Here is a 20,028-nt window from a genome sequence, read left to right on the forward strand (position 1 = left end):
GTGTGTAATTTAGGGGGTGTGTGTAATTCAGGGGGCGTTAGTGTGTGTGTAATTCAGGGGGGGTTAGGGTGTGTGTAATTCAGGGGGGGTTAGGGTGTGTGTAATTCGGGGGGGTTAGTGTGTGTGTAATTTAGGGGGTGTGTGTAATTCAGGGGGGGTTAGGGTGTGTGTAATTCAGGGGGCGTTAGTGTGTGTGTAATTCAGGGGGGGTTAGGGTGTGTGTAATTCAGGGGGGGTTAGGGTGTGTGTAATTCAGGGGGGGGTTAGGGTGTGTGTAATTCGGGGGGGTTAGTGTGTGTGTAATTTAGGGGGTGTGTGTAATTCAGGGGGGGTTAGGGTGTGTGTAATTCAGGGGGCGTTAGTGTGTGTGTAATTCAGGGGGGGTTAGGGTGTGTGTAATTCAGGGGGGGTTAGGGTGTGTGTAATTCAGGGGGGGGTTAGGGTGTGTGTAATTCGGGGGGGTTAGTGTGTGTGTAATTCGGGGGGGTTAGTGTGTGTGTAATTCGGGGGGGTTAGTGTGTGTGTAATTTAGGGGGTGTGTGTAATTCAGGGGGGGTTAGGGTGTGTGTAATTTAGGGGGTGTGTGTAATTCAGGGGGGGTTAGTGTGTGTGTAATTCGGGGGGGTTAGTGTGTGTGTAATTCGGGGGGGGTGTGTAATTCAGGGGGGGTTAGGGTGTGTGTAATTTAGGGGGTGTGTGTAATTCAGGGGGGGTTAGTGTGTGTGTAATTCGGGGGGGTTAGTGTGTGTGTAATTCAGGGGGGGTTAGTGTGTGTGTAATTCGGGGGGGTTAGTGTGTGTGTAATTCAGGGGGGGTTAGGGTGTGTGTAATTCAGGGGGGGGTTAGGGTGTGTGTAATTCGGGGGGGGTTAGTGTGTGTGTAATTCGGGGGGGTTAGGGTGTGTGTAATTCGGGGGGGGTTAGGGTGTGTGTAATTCGGGGGGGGTTAGTGTGTGTGTAATTCAGGGGGGGGTTAGTGTGTGTGTAATTCAGGGGGGGTTAGTGTGTGTGTAATTCAGGGGGGGTTAGTGTGTGTGTAATTCAGGGGGGGTTAGTGTGTGTGTAATTCAGGGGGGGTTAGGGTGTGTGTAATTCAGGGGGGGGTTAGTGTGTGTGTAATTCGGGGGGGTTAGTGTGTGTGTAATTCGGGGGGGTTAGGGTGTGTGTAATTCGGGGGGGGTTAGGGTGTGTGTAATTCGGGGGGGGTTAGGGTGTGTGTAATTCGGGGGGGGTTAGGGTGTGTGTAATTCGGGGGGGGTTAGGGTGTGTGTAATTCGGGGGGGGTTAGGGTGTGTGTAATTCGGGGGGGGTTAGTGTGTGTGTAATTCGGGGGGGGTTAGTGTGTGTGTAATTCAGGGGGGGTTAGTGTGTGTGTAATTCGGGGGGGGGTTAGTGTGTGTGTAATTCGGGTGTGCTGACATTGTCTCTCTGATTTTAGGAGGAGTTAGCCTTTGTGTTTGAGATGCTGCAGCAGTTTGAGGATGCGCTGGTCCAGTATGATGAGCTGGACGCTCTCTTTACACAATATGTTGTGAACTACGGAGCTGGAGGTAAGCGTTAATCTGGCTTTCTGCAGGTCCTGCTCTGTGTGGAACCGCCTGACCCCCACCACACCGACAAAAAGCTTTCCAAATCTGCTTTGCTAGTGCTACACGAGGGAGTGGAAAATTGGGGAGCGCTGGGTGACGGGAGGTGAGTGGGGGGGCGCTGGGTGACGGGAGGTGAGTGGGGGGGCGCTGGGTGACGGGAGGTGAGTGGGGGGGCGCTGGGTGACGGGAGGTGAGTGGGGGGGCGCTGGGTGACGGGAGGTGAGTGGGGGGGCGCTGGGTGACGGGAGGTGAGTGGGGGGGCGCTGGGTGGCGGGAGGTGAGTGGGTGACGGGAGGTGAGTGGGGGGGCGCTGGGTGACGGGAGGTGAGTGGGGGGGCGCTGGGTGACGGGAGGTGAGTGGGGGGGCGCTGGGTGACGGGAGGTGAGTGGGTGATGGGAGGTGAGTGGGGGGGCGCTGGGTGACGGGAGGTGAGTGGGTGATGGGAGGTGAGTGGGGGGGCGCTGGGTGACGGGAGGTGAGTGGGGGGCGCTGGGTGACGGGAGGTGAGTGGGTGACGGGAGGTGAGTGGGGGGGCGCTGGGTGACGGGAGGTGAGTGGGTGACGGGAGGTGAGTGGGTGACGGGAGGTGAGTGGGGGGGCGCTGGGTGACGGGAGGTGAGTGGGTGACGGGAGGTGAGTGGGGGGGCGCTGGGTGACGGGAGGTGAGTGGGTGACGGGAGGTGAGTGGGGGGGCGCTGGGTGACGGGAGGTGAGTGGGTGACGGGAGGTGAGTGGGGGGGCGCTGGGTGACGGGAGGTGAGTGGGTGACGGGAGGTGAGTGGGGGGGCGCTGGGTGACGGGAGGTGAGTGGGGGGGCGCTGGGTGGCGGGAGGTGAGTGGGTGACGGGAGGTGAGTGGGGGGGCGCTGGGTGACGGGAGGTGAGTGGGGGGGCGCTGGGTGACGGGAGGTGAGTGGGGGGGCGCTGGGTGACGGGAGGTGAGTGGGTGACGGGAGGTGAGTGGGTGACGGGAGGTGAGTGGGGGGGCGCTGGGTGGCGGGAGGTGAGTGGGGGGGCGCTGGGTGACGGGAGGTGAGTGGGTGACGGGAGGTGAGTGGGTGACGGGAGGTGAGTGGGTGACGGGAGGTGAGTGGGGGGGCGCTGGGTGACGGGAGGTGAGTGGGGGGGCGCTGGGTGACGGGAGGTGAGTGGGTGACGGGAGGTGAGTGGGGGGGCGCTGGGTGACGGGAGGTGAGTGGGTGACGGGAGGTGAGTGGGGGGGCGCTGGGTGGCGGGAGGTGAGTGGGACAACAGGTGAACCCAGGGTGCCCCCTGCGAATTAATACCAGCTCCACACTTCCTGAATGGTGTACCTGGTGAGAATGCCGTGTGAGTAGCTGTGGGAATCTTTGCCAATCTGATGTTTGCTCCTGTTATCTTTTTAAGATGGAGCCAATTGGCTGACTTCCTTTTGCCAGCCCGTTCAGAGCTGGAATGGGCTGATTCTTCGCAAACCAATTGACATGGACAAGAGGGAGCTGATCCAGAAGAACAAGGCTACGCTGTTGGATCTACGCAGCTACCTGTTCTCCAGGCAGTGCACTCTGCTCGTCTTTCTGCAGAGACCCTGGGAGGTAGCACAGCGGGCCCTCGAGCTCTTACACAACTGTGTCCAGGAGCTCAAGCTGCTGGAGGTAAGCAAATTGGAAACTGCACTTCTTCCCTCCCAATCCTTCCCAAACCAACAGGGATATCCTTTCACCAAGGAGCCAGCTTCCTAATTAAATACAGGAGAACTTTCTCATTGTGTTTGGAAGACTGCTGAATTGAAATTTCACAGTAACTTCATTGCAGTGTTAATGTAAGCCTTACTTGTGACTAATAAATAAACTTGAAAACTTTAAACAGATGAATGGGAAATGATATTGGAGATAGAGACTGTTATACAAGATTCTCTCCTTTCAATCTCATTCAGCTCCACTATTCATTGATCATCATCTGAAAACGAATCCACAGGATGTGGGTGTTGCTGGCTGGCCAGTATTTATTGCCCATTGAGAATGTGGTGGTGCACCACCACCTTGACTCGCTGCAGGCCCAGTGGTACACCCACCGTGCTGTTAGGGAGGGAGTTCTAACATTGTGACCCAGTGACAGTGAAGGAACGCTGATATATTTCTACGTCAGGATGGTGAGAGGTTTGGAGGGGAATCTCCAGCTGGTGGTATTCCCAGCTATCTCCTGCTGCCCTTGTCCTAGATGTAGTGGCCACAGGTTGGGAAGATGATGGTGAAGGGGCTTCAACTCCAACATCACCACCCCACACTCCCTCATTGTCTAAAACTTACTGATCTCAGCCTAGAATAAACCCAGTGATGGAAGCTGCACAGCTCTTTCCGATAGGGAATTTTAATGATTCACAACTCTGAGTGAGGAAATATCTTCACAGTGGCTGACCCCTGATCAGCTGTGACCTTGTGTTATAGATCACCGGCAAGGGAAACGTTTCCTCAGTGTTTCACTCACTCTCCTCATATCCTACAAACCCCGTCAGAATATTCAGTCTTTCAATCAGATTGCCTTTTATTCATCTAACCATTCAGGGACATCAGCCCAGTTTACTCAAACTCTCCTTGTAGGACATTGCTCTCATCATAGCAACCAGTCTCAGTGAACCTTTGTTACACTCCAAGCATGTCCCTCCTTAGATATGGAGCTACAGGGTTCGATACAGAAAAAGCTTCCTCTACACTGTCCCCCATCAAACACTCTCAGGACAGGTACAGCACGGGGTTAGATACAGAGTAAAGCTCCCTCTGCACTGTTCCCCCCATCAAACACTCCCAGGACAGGTACAGCACGGGGTTAGGTACACAGTAAAGCTCCCCCTACACTGTCCCCATCAAACACTCCCAGGACAGGTACAGCACAGGGTTAGATACAGAGTAAAGCTCCCTCTACACTGTCCCACCATCAAACACTCCCAGGACAGGTACAGCACAGGGTTAGATACAGAGTAAAGCTCCCTCTACACTGTCCCACCATCAAACACTCCCAGGACAGGTACAGCACGGGGTTAGATACAGAGTAAAGCTCCCTCTACACTGTCCCCATCAAACACTCCCAGGACAGGTACAGAACGGGGTTAGATACAGAGTAAAGCTCCCTCTACACTGTCCCCATCAAACACTCCCAGTACAGGTACAGCACGGGGTTAGATACAGAGTAAAGCTCGCTCTACACTGTCCCCATCAAACACTCCCAGTACAGGTACAGCACGGGGTTAGATACAGAGTAAAGCTGATCAGTTGTGTGCTTTGTGTTCAGGTGTCAGTCCCAGTCGGAGCTCTGGATTGCTGGGTCTTCCTGAGCTGCTTGGAGGTGCTGCAGAGAATTGAAGGCTGTTGTGACCAAGCTGAACTGGAGAACAATTACTGCCACACTGTTGGTCTTTGGAGCTACGCTACAGAGAAGGTAACTAAATTTGTAGTCAGCTGTGTGGAGCTGCGAACCAAACTGTTTGACTGGTTGGGATGTGAACCTGCTCTGTGATGAGCATGTAGTGTGGCTGCCCTGTACTTAAAAGATCAAAATCAACAGAAAAATTGTGAACCATTGATGCTGATTATAAACATTGATGAAGAAGGTACATTTTGTACATCTGCAATTTAGAGATTTTGTGATAACACTGGAATAGGAATCCAGCAGCCTGGACTAATGATCCAAAGGTCAGATCAAATTGCATTCCAGTGGCTGGGAAAATTTAATTTGTGAATTTAATAAATCAGAAATAAAAAACTACTTACCTTAATATTTATAATAATCAGACTGCCAGATGTTGGACAAACCCGTCTGGCTCACTGATCCCTGTTGGGGAAGGAACCTGGTCTGGCCAACATGTGAGGCCACAGCAATGTGCTAACTCTGCACTGCCCTCTGAAATGGGGAATTGGAATTAGAGATTGCCTGAGCAAAACTTAGACCCGATGGGGGGTGGGTCTTTGCGAATTTACAGTTTGGAAGCAAGTTGATGCTTGTGTAAAACATGCATGTGTAAGTCAGTGAGCGAGGCAGGTTGCTTTCCCACTGGTCTGTGAGGAGTCTCAGGAAGGGAGCTTTTCCTCCACTCCTCGCTATGTCTCCTCACTCCAACATGGGGGTGGAGGGTTGGTGGGAGCGGTTAACTATACTGTTGGGTAGATTGTGTCATCATCTTTCACAGTGGATGGAGGAGGGGGGGTGATTTGTTAAACCTCGGCGGGGGGGGGGCTGGTATGTTTAGTTTAATCACCCTGGGATATGGGGGGGCTGCGGTTTGACACAGCCGTGTGTTTGAGATTGCACTGACCTGGTTTTCAATAACCTCTCTCTCTAAACCCATCAGCTGAAGTCACTGGGCTACCTGTGTGGTCTGATCTCAGAGAATGGGCCCAGTTCCGCAGATCTGGAAAGGACAGTGGATGTATTGGCAGGACTCGGAGCAGAACGTGCTGAGACGGGTAAAGGAGCATTTTCTATAGGGGTCTCTGACCCTCGGCACTTGTTCTCGGGTTGTGGATATGGATTGTACGCTTTGATGGGTGTGACATGGATCAGAGTGAGACTGGGTACATGTGCTCAGACCAACAGGCACAGCTTTGACTGCTCTCTAACACTCCAGATTGTTTGCAGCATGAGTCAATCCCTCTTTAAACAAAAGGTGATCTTCTGGTTGTAGTTTTGTGTGAAGCGGAGAGCTTGGGCTCTGGGCAGAGATTAGGGAAGCACTGATATAGCTCTCTGTCTCTGAATCACCCATTACAGTGTGAGTGATGGCACTGTACTGTGCTGGGCTGCACTCTTGTGGAGGCATTAGGTAATGCAGCGCTCCTTTTCATTCATCTCAGCAGCTTTCATCAGCATACACCTCAGCACAAACATTCAGCACATCTTCAAGTAGTGCTTAATCCCCGAGCAGACAAAGAAAATACCAGCAGGAGGACGACATTTGGCCCTTTGAGCCTGTTCCGCCATTCATTACAATCATGGCTGATCATCCAACTCAATAGCCTAATCCCACCTTCCACCATATCCCTTGATCTTAAGTAATATATCTAACTGCTTCTTGAATACATTCAATGTTTTGGCATCACCTATTTCCTGTGGGAATGAATTCCACAGGCTCACCACTCTCTGGGTGAAGAAATGTCTCCTCACCTCCATCCTAAATGGTCTACCCTGAATCCTCAGACTGTGACCCCTGGTTCTGGACTCCCCCACCATCGAGAACATCATCCCTGCATCGACCCTGTCTAGTCCCGTTAGAATTTTATAAGTTAGTATGGGGTCCCCCATCGTGTCTGAACTTCAGCAAAAACAATCCTAACCTAGTCAATCTCTCCTCATACATCAGTCCCGCCATCCCCGGAATCAGCCTGGTAAACCTTCACTGCACTCCCTCGAGAGCAAGAACATCCTTCCTCAGAAAAGGAGACCAAAACTGTACACAATACTCTAGGTGTGGCCTCACCAAGACCCTGTATAATTGTAACAACACATCCCAGCTCCTGTACTCGAAACCTCTCACAATGAAGGCCAACGTCCCATTTACCTCTTTACCGCCTGCTGTACCTGCATGCTTACTGTCAGTGACTGGTGATTCTGACACCCTCCCTGTGAAAGACGTCAAGCGAACTGGTCTATAGTTTCCTGGTTTCTGGCTCTCTCCCTTTTTGAACACTGGGGTTATGTTTTCTACTTTCCAGTGTGATGGAATCTTAGCAGAATTGCGTAGAATTTGGAAAATTAACAGGTTATTACCACATTATTTGGTATAATGAAATGAATGCATTATTACACATTAGCCACTCGTTCTGGACCCGGAGACTTGGCAGGCGGCAGTTCCATCAGTTTGCTCAATACCGCTTCCCGAGTGACTGTAATTTCACCAAATTCCTCTCTCCCTCCCCCCTCCCGATTTACAGCAATTACTGGAATGTTTTTGTATCCTCTGTCCTGAAGACAGAGACACAATATTTGTTCATTTCTTCTGCCATTTCCTGCTTATTTACAATTAACTCCCCGTTTTCATTCCCCAGAGGACAATACTCACTTTTCTTACTCTTTTCCCATTTAAATACCTGTAAAACTCTTGCTTTCTGTTTTTACACTTCTAGCCAGCTTGCTCCTGTATTCTAATTTCTTTCTCCTGATTAATCTTTTAGTAATTCGCTGCCATTCTTTATATTCTCACCAGCCATCTGCCACTTATCGCTGTGCTTTCTCCTGACGTTTGATGCTTTCCTTAATTTCTTTAGTTAACCAGGAAAGGGGCGCCTTTTTCTTTATAGTTGGAATATTCTGAGATATCCTCTGAAGTGCCTATCACTGCCTCTCCATTGCTCTGTCTCCTAGCCTCGTATCTCCATTGACTTCGCTTTCTGGCCAGCTGCCCTCTGGTGCCAGTATTAAGTACCATCTCGATTGAAAACTCTAACCTCAGCCACCTCCCTGCCAATCCAAACTGATCACACAGACAGACCTGATCCAGACTTTGGGGATGATTGCAGTGTCATTGCCCACTTTGCATTCGATTGGCAAATCACTCTTCATCTTCAAATTTACAAACAAGAAACCTGAATATTTCCAAAACTCATCGATTGACGGAGCTGGTGAGCTAAATATTATAATCCACACTGATGTTGAAAGACAGATGCTGGATCCCTGTGTATTGGCAGCTACTTCTTTCAGCTAGCTGCCATTGATGAGATCCAGCTCAGCTGTGTCAATTCAACCTTCTATAAACACACAGTGTGTCTGACAACAGAAACCTCCTCAAGCCAACAAAAGTGTGCAGAGCTGTTCACATCACCACAGTCTGGTGCTGCACTGAGACCTGGATTGCAAATCCTCCAGGTTCAATGGGAGTATCATTAAGCAAACTCCAGTGTCGTCCTCAAAGGCACAGAATTCAGGCAAAACTCCTCCAAAATCAACTACGATGGGCTGAAACTGACCTGGTGACCAAAACCCAGCTCCCCGCCAGGTACTGTTTGCTCAATTTTCAGATGGGCAACGTTCCAGCGGAGGACAAAGAGAACCTGTCAAAGACACTCTGAAATCTGTTTGAAGTGTGACAGTGCTGACATTAATGACTACCAATTGTTCAAAATGACCACAACTTGTCCATCAAGCTGTATCACACTTTGAGACCCAGCACCCTTAACAATGGGGTAGAGAGGCACCAGAGAAGGATAGAACATGCAGCATATCCTGCACTCAGGATCCCACTGCCTTGGGGGAACACCCTGCTCTGTGTACACACAGATCCACAGGTGGGGGAACATCCTGCCCCGTGTACACACAGATCCGCAGGTGAGGGAACACCCTGCCCCGTGTACACACAGATCCACAGGTGGGGGAACATCCTGCCCCGTGTACACACAGATCCGCAGGTGAGGGAACATCCTGCCCCGTGTGTACACAGATCCACAGGTGGGGGAACATCCTGCCCCGTGTGTACACAGATCCACAGGTGGGGGAACATCCTGCCCCGTGTGTACACAGATCCACAGGTGGGGGAACATCCTGCCCCGTGTGTACACAGATCCACAGGTGGGGGAACACCCAGCCCCGTGTACACACAGATCCACAGGTGGGGGAACATTCTGCCTCGTGTACACACAGATCCACAGGTGAGGGAACACCCTGCCCCGTGTACACACAGATCCACAGGTGGGGGAACATCCTGCCCCGTGTACACACAGATCCACAGGTGGGGGAACACCCTGCCCCGTGTACACACAGATCCACAGGTGGGGGAACACCCTGCCTCGTGTACACACAAATCCACAGGTGGGGGAACACCCTGCCCCGTGTACACACAGATCCACAGGTGGGGGAATGCCCTGCCCCGTGTACACACAGATCCACAGGTGGGGGAACATCCTGCTCTGTGTACACACAGATCCGCAGGTGGGGGAACATCCTGCCTCATGTACACACAGATCCATAGGTGGGGGAACATCCTGCCCCGTGTACACACAGATCCGCAGGCGGGGGAATTGACCTGTTCTGTCCTGGCCGAACCTCGTGACCCTGAGTGAATATCATCCCCCAATTGAGGGACAGTTGATACGGTGATCTGTGCTCCAGATCCCTTTAGCTACAGTAAGAAGCCTCACAACAACATATTAAAGTCCAGCAGGTTTATTTGGTAACGCAAGCCCCTTCATCAGGTTCTTTTGTTACTGCAACAAAACGGCACTTCAGCACTGTAAGGGATTTGTAAAGGCAAATGGAATTGTTTTATACAGTGAAGGGCTTCATTGTCAGCAGATTAACACAAGAAACATGCCAGAAAATGTAAAGAGCAGAGATATTCGAATGGAAAAAGGGGCCTGGAAGGCTGCAGACTGGGATACTGGAAACAGGGATTAGCAGAGATTCAGGAGGCACAGCATTGGGCTGGGGAAAGGTTCTGTCACACTCGGGGCTTGAGGAATGTGCTGGACAATTATCTCAATGTGAGAGGTCTGGTCTACACTAAACACTAACCTCTCTCCCTGTGTTCTCTTTCAGCAAATAGCCCACAAAGTCCCTATAAGACATTGAATGAAGCACTATCTTCTGTAGAGGCCTTTGAAAAGCACTACCTGGTAAGGCCTCAGTACGTCCTGCCACACTTGCGGGTGGGGTGGGAGAGGGGTGTGCCTGTGTGTATACATGTGGGCGTGCCTGTGAGTGTGCGTGTGTTTTCAAGTCAGGATGGTGAGTGACTTGGAGTTGAATCTCCAGGTGGTGGTGTCCCCAGGTATCCCAGGCCCTTATCCTTCATGATGGTAGTGATCGTGGATTTGGTCCAGTGGTGGATGGGTTGCCAATCAAACGGATGCTTTGTCCTGGATGGTGACGTGCTTCTTGTGTTGTTGGAGCTGCACCCATCTAGGCAAGTGGGGAGTACTCCATCACACTCCTGACTTGTAGATGGCAGACAGGCTTTGGGGAGTCAGGAGGTGAGTTACTCACCAGAGAATTCTCAGCCTCTGACCTGTTCTGGGAGCCACAGTATGTCTATGGCTAGTCCAGTTCAGTTTCTGGTCAATGGTAAAAAAACCCCCCCCCCCCCGGATGTTTTTAGTGGGGGGTTCAGTGATGGTATTGCTGTTGAATGTCAAGCGATGACGGTTAGATTCTCTCTTGTTGGAGATGGTCATTGCCTGGCAGTTATGTGGAGCGAACATTACTCACACATAACAACCCAAGCGTGGATATTGTCCAGGCCTTGCTGAAGTGTCCACATGCAGCAGCTGAGGTGGTGAACCTTGTGCAAATCATCAGCAAACATTCTCATTTCTGATCTTTAAATGGGAGGGAAGGTTGTTGATGAAGCAACTGGAGATATTTTGCCCTTGGACCCTAACAAATTCTGTGACTGAGATGATTGACCTCCAACCACCAGAACCATCATCCTGTATCCCAGGTGTGACTCCAAGCAGTGGAGAGTTTGCCCCAGATACCCACTGATTCCAGTTTCGCTCGGGTTCCTTGATGCCACACTGGGTCTAATGCAGCCTTGATGTTAGGGGCTGTCACTCTCACCTCACCTCTGGAATTCAGCTCTTTTATCCATGTTTGAACCAAGGCTGTAATGAGGTCAGGAGCTGAGTGACCCCCTGGTGAAACCCAAACTGGGTGTCACTGAGCAGGTTATTGCTGAGCAGGTGCTGCTGGATCGCGCTGTCGATGACCCCTTCCATCACTTTACTGATGATCGAGAGTAGACTGGGCAGTAATTGGCCGGGTTGGATTTGTCCTGTTTTTTGTGTACAGGACATACCTGGGCAATTTTCCACATTGCTGGGTAGATGCCAGTGCTGTAACTGTACTGGAAAAGCTTGGCTCTTTGGGGCGTAGGAGGCTGAGGGGTGACCTTATAGACGTCTATTAAATAATGAGGGGCACAGATCAGCCTGATAGTTAATATCTTTTCCCAAATTATGAAGGTAATTATGAGGCTATTAGGAGAGAATTAGGAAGCATTGGTTGGACTAGGAGATTACAGGGACTGGGAACGTCCGAGATGTGGAGATTTTTCAAGGAGCAGCTACTGCGGGTCTGTGATAGGTATATCCCTGTCAGGCAAGGAGGATTTGGTAGGCCCAGGGAACCGTGGTGCACTAAAAAAGTTGATTCGTTGGTTAGGAAGAAAAAGGAGGCTTATGTTCGGATGAGGCTTGAGGGCTCAGGTAGTGCATTAGAAAGTTTTAGATTGGCTAGGAGGGAGTTGAAGAGGGAGTTAAGAAGGGCTAAAAGAGGACATGAGATGACTTTGGCCGATAGGATTAAGGAGAACCCTAAGGCGTTTTACAGGTATGTCAAGAACAGAAGGTTGGTTAGGGCAAGATTAGGGCCAGTTACAGACAGTAGAGGGAAGTTGTGTGTGGAACCGGAGGAGATTGGAGAGGCGTTGAACCAATATTTCTCTTCGGTGTTCACGCAAGGGGACATGAATGTAGCTGAGGAGGACACTGGGGTGCAGGGGTGTAAAATAGATAGTATTGCAATTGATACGGGGGATGTGCTGGATATTCTAGAGGGTTTGAAAATAGATAAGTCCCCTGGTCCGGATGGGATTTACCCTAGGATTCTCTGGGAGGCAAGAGAGGTGATTGCGGAGCCTCTGGCTCTGATCTTCAGGTCGTCGTTGGTCTCTGGTATAGTACCGGAAGATTGGAGGACAGCAAATGTTGTCCCATTGTTTAAGAAGGGGAGCAGAGACTTCCCTGGGAATTATAGACCAGTGAGTCTTACTTCTGTGGTGGGTAAGGTTTTGGAAAGGATTATTAGAGACAGGATTTATAGTTATTTGGAGAGTAATGAATTGATTAGAGACAGTCAGCATGGTTTTGTAGCGGGTAGGTCGTGCCTTACTAACCTTATCGAGTTCTTTGAGAAAGTGACCAAAGAGGTGGATAGGGGTAAGGCAGTTGACGTGGTGTATATGGATTTTAGTAAGGCGTTTGATAAGGTTCACCATGGTAGGCTTCTGCAGAAAATGCAGATGTATGGGATTGGGGGTGATCTAGGGAATTGGATCAGGAATTGGCTAGCAGATAGGAGACAGAGGGTGGTGGTTGATGGTAAATATTCATCATGGAGTTCGGTTACGAGTGGTGTGCCTCAGGGATCTGTTTTGGGGCCACTGCTGTTTGTAATTTTTATTAATGATCTGGATGAGGGTATAGTTGGGTGGATTAGTAAGTTTGCTGATGACACCAAAGTCGGAGGTGTGGTAGATTGTGAGGAAGGGTGTCGTAGTTTGCAGGGTGACTTAGAAAGGTTGCAGAGCTGGGCCGAGAGGTGGCGGATGGAGTTTAATGCAGAGAAGTGTGAGGTAATTCATTTCGGTAGGAATAACAGATGTGTTGAGTATAGGGCTAACGGGAAGACTTTGAATAGTGTGGAGGAGCAGAGGGATCTAGGTGTGTGTGTACATAGATCCCTGAAAGTTGGGAATCAAGTAGATAAGGTTGTTAAGAAGGCATACGGTGTCTTGGCGTTTATTGGTAGGGGGATTGAATTTAGGAGTCGCAGCGTCATGTTGCAACTGTACACAACTCTGGTGCGGCCGCACTTGGAGTATTGTGTGCAGTTCTGGTCCCCACATTACAGGAAGGATGTAGAGGCTTTGGAGAGGGTGCAGAGGAGGTTTACCAGGATGTTGCCTGGTATGGAGGGGAGATCCTATGAGGAGAGACTGAGAGATTTGGGGTTGTTTTCGCTAGAAAGAAGGCGGCTAAGAGGGGACCTTATTGAAACATATAAGGTGATTAGAGGTTTAGACAGGGTGGATAGTGATAGCCTTTTTCCTAGGATGGAGAAAGCTAGCACGAGGGGGCATGGCTTTAAATTAGGGGGGGTAGTTATAGGACTGATGTCAGGGGTAGGTTCTTTACCCAGAGGGTGGTGAGGGACTGGAATGCCCTGCCAGCTGCAGTTGTAAATGCGCCTAGTTTGGGGGCGTTTAAGAGATCTGTGGATAGGTTTATGGACGAAATGGGATTGGTTTAGATTAGTGGGTTAGTGTTGTTTTTTTTTAAAAAAGCTGGTCGGCGCAACATCGTGGGCCGAAGGGCCTGTTCTGCGCTGTTATGTTCTATGTTCTAAAGGTAGGGGATCTAAAACTAGAGGCATAGGTTTAAGGTGAGAGGGGAGAGATACAAAAGTGTCCAGAAGGGCAATTTTTTCACACAGAGAGTGGTGAGTGTCTGGAACAAGCTGCAGAGGTAGTAGTAGAGGTGGGTACAATATTGTGTTTTAAAAAGCGTTTAGACAGTTACATGGGTACGATGGGTATAGAGGGACATGGGCCAAATGCAGGTAATTGGGACTAGCTTAGGAGGTTTTAAAAAAAAAGGTGGCATGGACAAGTTGGGCCGAAGGGCCTGTTTCCATGCTGTAAACCTCGAGTCTATAACTAGAGACAGGCAACGGATGCTGGTCAGCCAGTGACACCCCTGTCCCACAAATGAATTAAAAAAAAATCCTTCCTGAAAGAGACGTTCATGAACCAGATGGGTTTTATGAGAATTGATAATTTCACAGTCATTGTTCCTCAGACTAGCTTTCAGTTCATGTGTAGACACCTGGTAACCTGGTTCTGATATGTGCTGGACACACAGTCATGTATCTGCCTGAAAACAGGTTGTAGTAAACCAAACTGCCCAGGTGCCGTCAACTATCCTTCCAATCAATCTCTCTCCTTTTTTCCTGAAAAGTATTTAGTTTTAACTGTGAATCAGCTTCCAGCTGTGGATGGTATCAGTGTTGTTAGCTTTAATAGTGGGCACAAGGCAGAATGTGGGATTTGTGGAATGGGTGGTGGGGAGAGGAACAGATCAGAGAATAAGGAATGGGCAGTGGTGGGGGCAGCGATGGAACAGCGGGGGCAGGGTGAGGGGGGGGCGACGGAACGGCGGGGGCGGGGTGAGGGGGGGCGGCGACGGAACGGGGAGCTGTTAGCTCAGCCAGGTTTACAAGGTGCTGATCGATATTTTGTTTAACCCTTTTCTAGGATCTTTCACATGCTGCGATCGAGATGTATAAAACCATTGGACAGATCCGCTCAGCTCAGCTGCTCGGAAAGGATCTTGCTGATTTCTACATGTAGGTACATGGAATGTTCTAGAACAAAGCGTGGTGAGGGGAATTAGCTGCAGCCTCTTTGCTGTGACTGAGTAGATGTTTAGTATGATCTTTAATGACTCAGTGACACAACTTCACACAATGGGATTGTCCAGGAGGTGATTGAGATCACAGGTTTTCCACTGTTCCTGGTTCAGTGTCACGAGGATTCAGCTCCTAAAGTGTTCTTTAGGATTGGTGTTAGACACCATGAGCCTGGTTTTGAAATGTCCAAAGTGTATTTCCAGGGTTACAATAATAAATATTAACTGGTAATGATGGAATGTGTATGCCAAAAAACCTTAAAGTAGGAAAAGCCCAAAGGATTGGCTAAGAAACTTCTCACAAGATGCTAGTGATTCAATAGTTCATCAAGACTTTCAAATCAATAATCTTCAGTTTATTTATTAATGTCACAAGTAGGCTTACATTAACACTGCAATGAAGTTACTGTGAAAATCCCCTAGTTGTCATACTGAGGGTACGCGGAGGGAGAATTTAGCACGGCCAATGCTCCTAACCAGCACATTTTTTGGACTGAGGGGAAACCCACACAGACACAGGGAGAATGTGCAGACTTCACACCTGAGGCTGGAATTGGACCCGAGCCCTGGCGCTGTGAGGCAGCAGCGCTAATCACTGTACTATCGTGCTGCTCGATCTGAACAGTATCCAGACTTGAATTGGCAGATAGTAAGTAACATTTGTGTTGCACAAGTGCCAGACAATGACCATTGCCAATGAAATGAGTAACTCACCTCCTGATCTCTCTCTCTCTCGCTCTCTGTTCATCGTCACCCACCCACCCACAAGGCACAAGTCTGGAATGTGATGGAATACTTAACAGTTGTTAGCATTGCTGTCTCACAACGTCAGGGACCCGGGTTTGATTCCCAACTTGGGTCATTGACTGTGTGGAGTTTGCACGCTCTCCCTGTGTCTGCATGGGTTTCCTCCAAGTGTTCTGGTTTCCTCCGACACTCCAAAGATGCTCTGGTTAGATGCATTGTCCGTGCTAAATTCTCCCTCAGTGTAGCCAAACGCCGGAGTGTGATGAAATTATTTTCACTTTAACTTCATTGCAGTGTGAATGTAAGCCTACTTGTGACTAACAAATAAACTTGCTTGAACTTTACTCTCCACTTGCCTAGATCAACAACACTCAAGAAGCTCCACAGTATGCAGGACAACCCAGCCTGCTAGATAGGCAGCCTATACACAAACATTCATTTGGCCCAGCACTGATCCACAGTGGTAACATTCTCAAACTCGAGATTCACATCGTGGTTTCCCTGACCACAGTGATTTCAGAGCCTTGGCCACCCAGAGCACTCACCTCAAAGCTCCGGGGAAGCCCCGATCCTTCGCATCTGCTAGTTAGAAAAGTCTAAAAGCAACACCCTCTCCTCAATCATTTCTGTCCAGCATTAAGCTGAAAGTCACTCGAAACCAACCCACTGAGTGGAGCATCTCATTCATATGCCTGAAACCAGACCCCCAAAGTCACTCAAAACTCAGGCACAACAGGCCAGACCCAGGAAGACAGCACAAAGGGATAGCCTCAAGAGCCTCTCCAAGTCACACATACTCCAGGGCTTTGAGCAACAAAACTGGGTTTATTGGGATGGCACCAGGTGCACTGAGGGACTTTGTTGGGAACACTCACTTTGAGATGAAACTGAGGTATCAGAGAGAGTGTATAACCCTCCAAACAACCTATCTTCCATCACCGTCCCACCAGTGCCAGAGTCTACACATGGCATAATGGCTCAGGATGGCCAACTGTCCCGCATGTGCAGAGTTTGACACAGCTGTGTCCCATGTCCTGGGCTCCTTCCCTTCTTCACCTCCACGTCTGACAGGCCCCTCTGTCTCCCACCCCCATCACCCTGCTCTGATAGGTCCAGTTTAGGTGTCAAAGTATCCCTTAATTGAATGGATTCATTTGCCACCCCCAAACCCATTGAACTAGATTGGAAACAAGTCACCCTTGATTTCCTCTTCCAGAGAGCCAACATGGGCACGATGAGCTGAATGGCCACCTCCTGCATGGTAAAAATTCTCTGATTCTGCTAAGGAAGAGGAGGAAGTCTGATGTACCCATAAAGGCTCTTTTAAAGTCATAGAGGTTTACAGCATGGAAACAGACCCTTTGGCCTAACTTGTCCATGCCACCCTTTTTTTAAAAAAACGCTAAACTAATCTCAATTGCCCGTATTTGGCCCATATCCCTCTATACCCATTGTACCCATGTAACTGTCTAAATGCTTTTTAAAAAATAAAATTGTACCCATCTCTACTACCACCTCTGGCAGCTTGTTACAGACACTCACCACCCTCTGTGTGAAAAAATTGCCCCTCTGGACCCTTTTGTATCTCTCCCCTCTCACCTTAAACCTATGCCCTCTAGTTTTAGACTCCCCTACCTTTGGGAAAAGATATTGACTATCCAGCTGATCTGTGTCCCTCATTATTTTATAGAGTTCTATAAGATCACCCCTCAGCCTCCTACGCTCCAGAGAAAAAAGTCCCAGTCTATCCAGCCTCTTCTTATAACTCAATCCATCAAGTCCCAGTAGCATCCTAGTAAATCTTTTCTGCACTCTTTTATAATAGGGTGACCAGAATTGTACACAGTATTCCAAGTGTGGTCTTACCAATGTTTGTACAACTTCAACAAGACATCCCAACTCCTGTATTCAATATTCTGACCAATGAAACCAAGCATGCCGAATGCCGCCTTCACCACTCTGTCCACCTGTGACTCCACTTTCAAGGAGCTATGAACATGTATCCCTCGATCTCTTTGTTCTGTAACTCTCCCCAACTCCCTACCATTAACTGAGTAAGTCCTGCCCTGGTTCAATCTCCCAAAATGCATCACCTCACATTTGTCTAAATTAAACTCCATCTGCCATTTGTCAGCCCACTGGTCCAATTGATCAAGATCCCATTGTAATTTGAGATAACTTTCTTCACTGTCCACTATGCCACCAATCTTGGTGCCATCTGCAAACTTACTAACCATACCCCCGATATTCTCATCCAAATCATTAATATAAATGACAAATAACAGTGGGCCCAGCACTGATCCCTGAGGCCCACCGCTGGTCACAGGCCTCCAGTTTGAAAAACAACTCTCTGCAACCACCCTCTGGCATCTGTCAAAAAGCCAATTTTGTATCCATTTAGATACCTCACCCTGGATCCTGTTGAGTTTTAACTTTATGCAACAACCTACCATGTGGTACCTTGTCAAAGGCCTTGCTAAAGTCCATGTAGACAACATCAGCTGCACTGCCCTCATCTACCTTCTTGGTTACCCCTTCAAAAAACTCACATCAAATTTGTGAGACACGATTTTCCACTCACAAAGCCATGCTGACTGTCCCTAATCAGTCCTTGCATCTCTAAGTGCCTGTAAATCCTGTTTCTCAAAATACCTTCCAACAATTTACCCACCACAGATGTGAGGCTCACTGGTTTGTAGTTCCCAGGCTTTTCGCTGCAGCCTTTTTTAAACAAAGGCACAACATTTGCCACTCTCCAATCTTCAGGCACCTCACCCATGTCTATTGATGATTCAGATATCTCGGCTAGGGGACCCGCAATTTCCTCCCTAGCCTCCCACAACGTCCTGGGATACACCTCAACAAGTCCTGCAGATTTATCTACCTTGATGCGCTTTAAGACTTCCAGCACCTCCTTCTCTGTGATATGTCACTCCTCAAGACATCACTGTTTATTTCCCCAAATTCCCTAACATCCATGCCTTTCTCAACAGTAAATACTGATGAGAAATATCCATTTAGGATCTCACCCATCTCTCGTGGATCCGCACATAGATTACTTTGTTGGTCCTTAAGAGGCCTCCTCTCTCCCTTGTTACTCTTTTGCCCTTTATGTATTTGTAGAAGCTCTTTGGATTCTCCTTTGCCTTATCTGCCAAAACAATTTCATGGCCCCTTTTTTGCCCTCCTGATTTCTCTCTGAACTCTACTCCCACACCCCCCTATACGCTTCAAGAGATTCACTTGATCCCAGCTGCCTATGTACGTCATGTGCCTCTTTCTTTATCTTGACCAGGGTCTCAATATCCCGAGTCACTCAGGGTTCCCGACTTCTGCCAGCCTTGTCTTTCACTCTAAGAGGAATGTGTTTATTCTGAACCCTGGTTAAAACACTTTTGAAAGTTTCCCATGTTCCAGACGTCCCTTTCCCTTCCCACAGATTCCCCCAATTAAAACTTTGGAAAGTTCCTGCCTGATTTCATCAAAATTGGCCTTGCCCCAATTTTGAATTTTAACTTTTGGCCCAGACCTATCATTCTCCATAGTTATCTTAAAACTAATAGAATTATGGTCACTGGACCCAAAGTGATCCCTCACTAACACTTCCGTCACCTGCCCTTCCTTATTTCCCAAGAGGAGGTCAGGTTTTGTCCCTTCTCTAGTCGGGCCATCCACACGATGAGAAATTCCTCCTGAACACACTCAACGAATTTCTCTCCATCCAACCCTCTAATACTATGGCTGTCCCAGTCAATGTTGGGAAAGTTAAAATCTCCAACTATTCTCCCCCTCTTTTTCTTGGAGCTAGCTGTAATCTCCTTACATATTTGCTCCTCAATTTCCTGCTGACTATTTGGGGCCTACAGTCCAACCCTATCAAAGTGATTTTTCCCTCTTATTTCTCAGTTCTACCCACATAGACTCAGTGGCCGAACCCTTGGATATATCCCTTCTCAGTACGGCCGTGATGCTTTTCCTAATCAAAAGTGCAACTCTTCCTCCTCTCTTACCTCCTGTTCTATCTTTCCTATAGCATCTGTACCCTGGAACATTGAGCTGCCAGTCCTGTCGCTCCCTTAGCCATGTTTCAGTAATTGCTATAATATCCTAGTCCCTCGTACCCATCCATGCCCTGAGTTCATCTGCCTTGCCCATCAGGCCTCTTGCATTGAAATAAATGCAGCTTAATCTGGACTTCCCTTGCTCTCTGTCTTGCTCCTGTCTGATCTGTCTGGTACTAGGATTACTGACACTGCCTTTATTACTTAATGTTCTCTCTTTAACTTCTGTGCTGTACTCAAACTTCTCTTCTGTCTCCCCACTGCTTTGGATCCCACTCCCCCCACCAAACTAGTTTAAACCCCCTCGAGTGGCTTTAGCAAATCTTCCCACCAGGATGTTAGTTCCCCTCCAGTTCAAATGTAACCCATTTTTGTCAGTATCTTCTGAACCCCTGATCTCTACCACCTAGCAGGTCAAAAGCAGCAGTGGGTACAGACCTGTTATGGAGTATTTTCACCACCTGAACATCAGTATTTCAAGATG

General features: G+C 48.9%; 1 protein-coding gene across 2 annotated transcripts in view; it reads left to right on the forward strand.

The window, feature by feature from the left end:
* Nucleotides 1–20,028, forward strand: part of trappc10 (trafficking protein particle complex subunit 10) — an 80,530-nt gene that overhangs the window by 24,781 nt on the left and 35,721 nt on the right. For both annotated transcript variants that reach the window (XM_080183159.1, XM_080183161.1), the window contains 6 exons: nt 1,438–1,549; nt 2,975–3,222; nt 4,856–5,002; nt 5,913–6,027; nt 10,088–10,164; nt 14,583–14,674. In XM_080183159.1, the coding sequence (XP_080039285.1) occupies nt 1,438–1,549; nt 2,975–3,222; nt 4,856–5,002; nt 5,913–6,027; nt 10,088–10,164; nt 14,583–14,674 (791 nt within the window). The remainder of the gene's footprint in view (nt 1–1,437; nt 1,550–2,974; nt 3,223–4,855; nt 5,003–5,912; nt 6,028–10,087; nt 10,165–14,582; nt 14,675–20,028) is intronic.

This window comes from Carcharhinus amblyrhynchos, unplaced genomic scaffold (genome assembly GCF_965287045.1).
Source record: "Carcharhinus amblyrhynchos unplaced genomic scaffold, sCarAmb.v2.hapA chromosome_169, whole genome shotgun sequence".
Classification (NCBI taxonomy): Eukaryota; Metazoa; Chordata; class Chondrichthyes; order Carcharhiniformes; family Carcharhinidae; genus Carcharhinus; species Carcharhinus amblyrhynchos.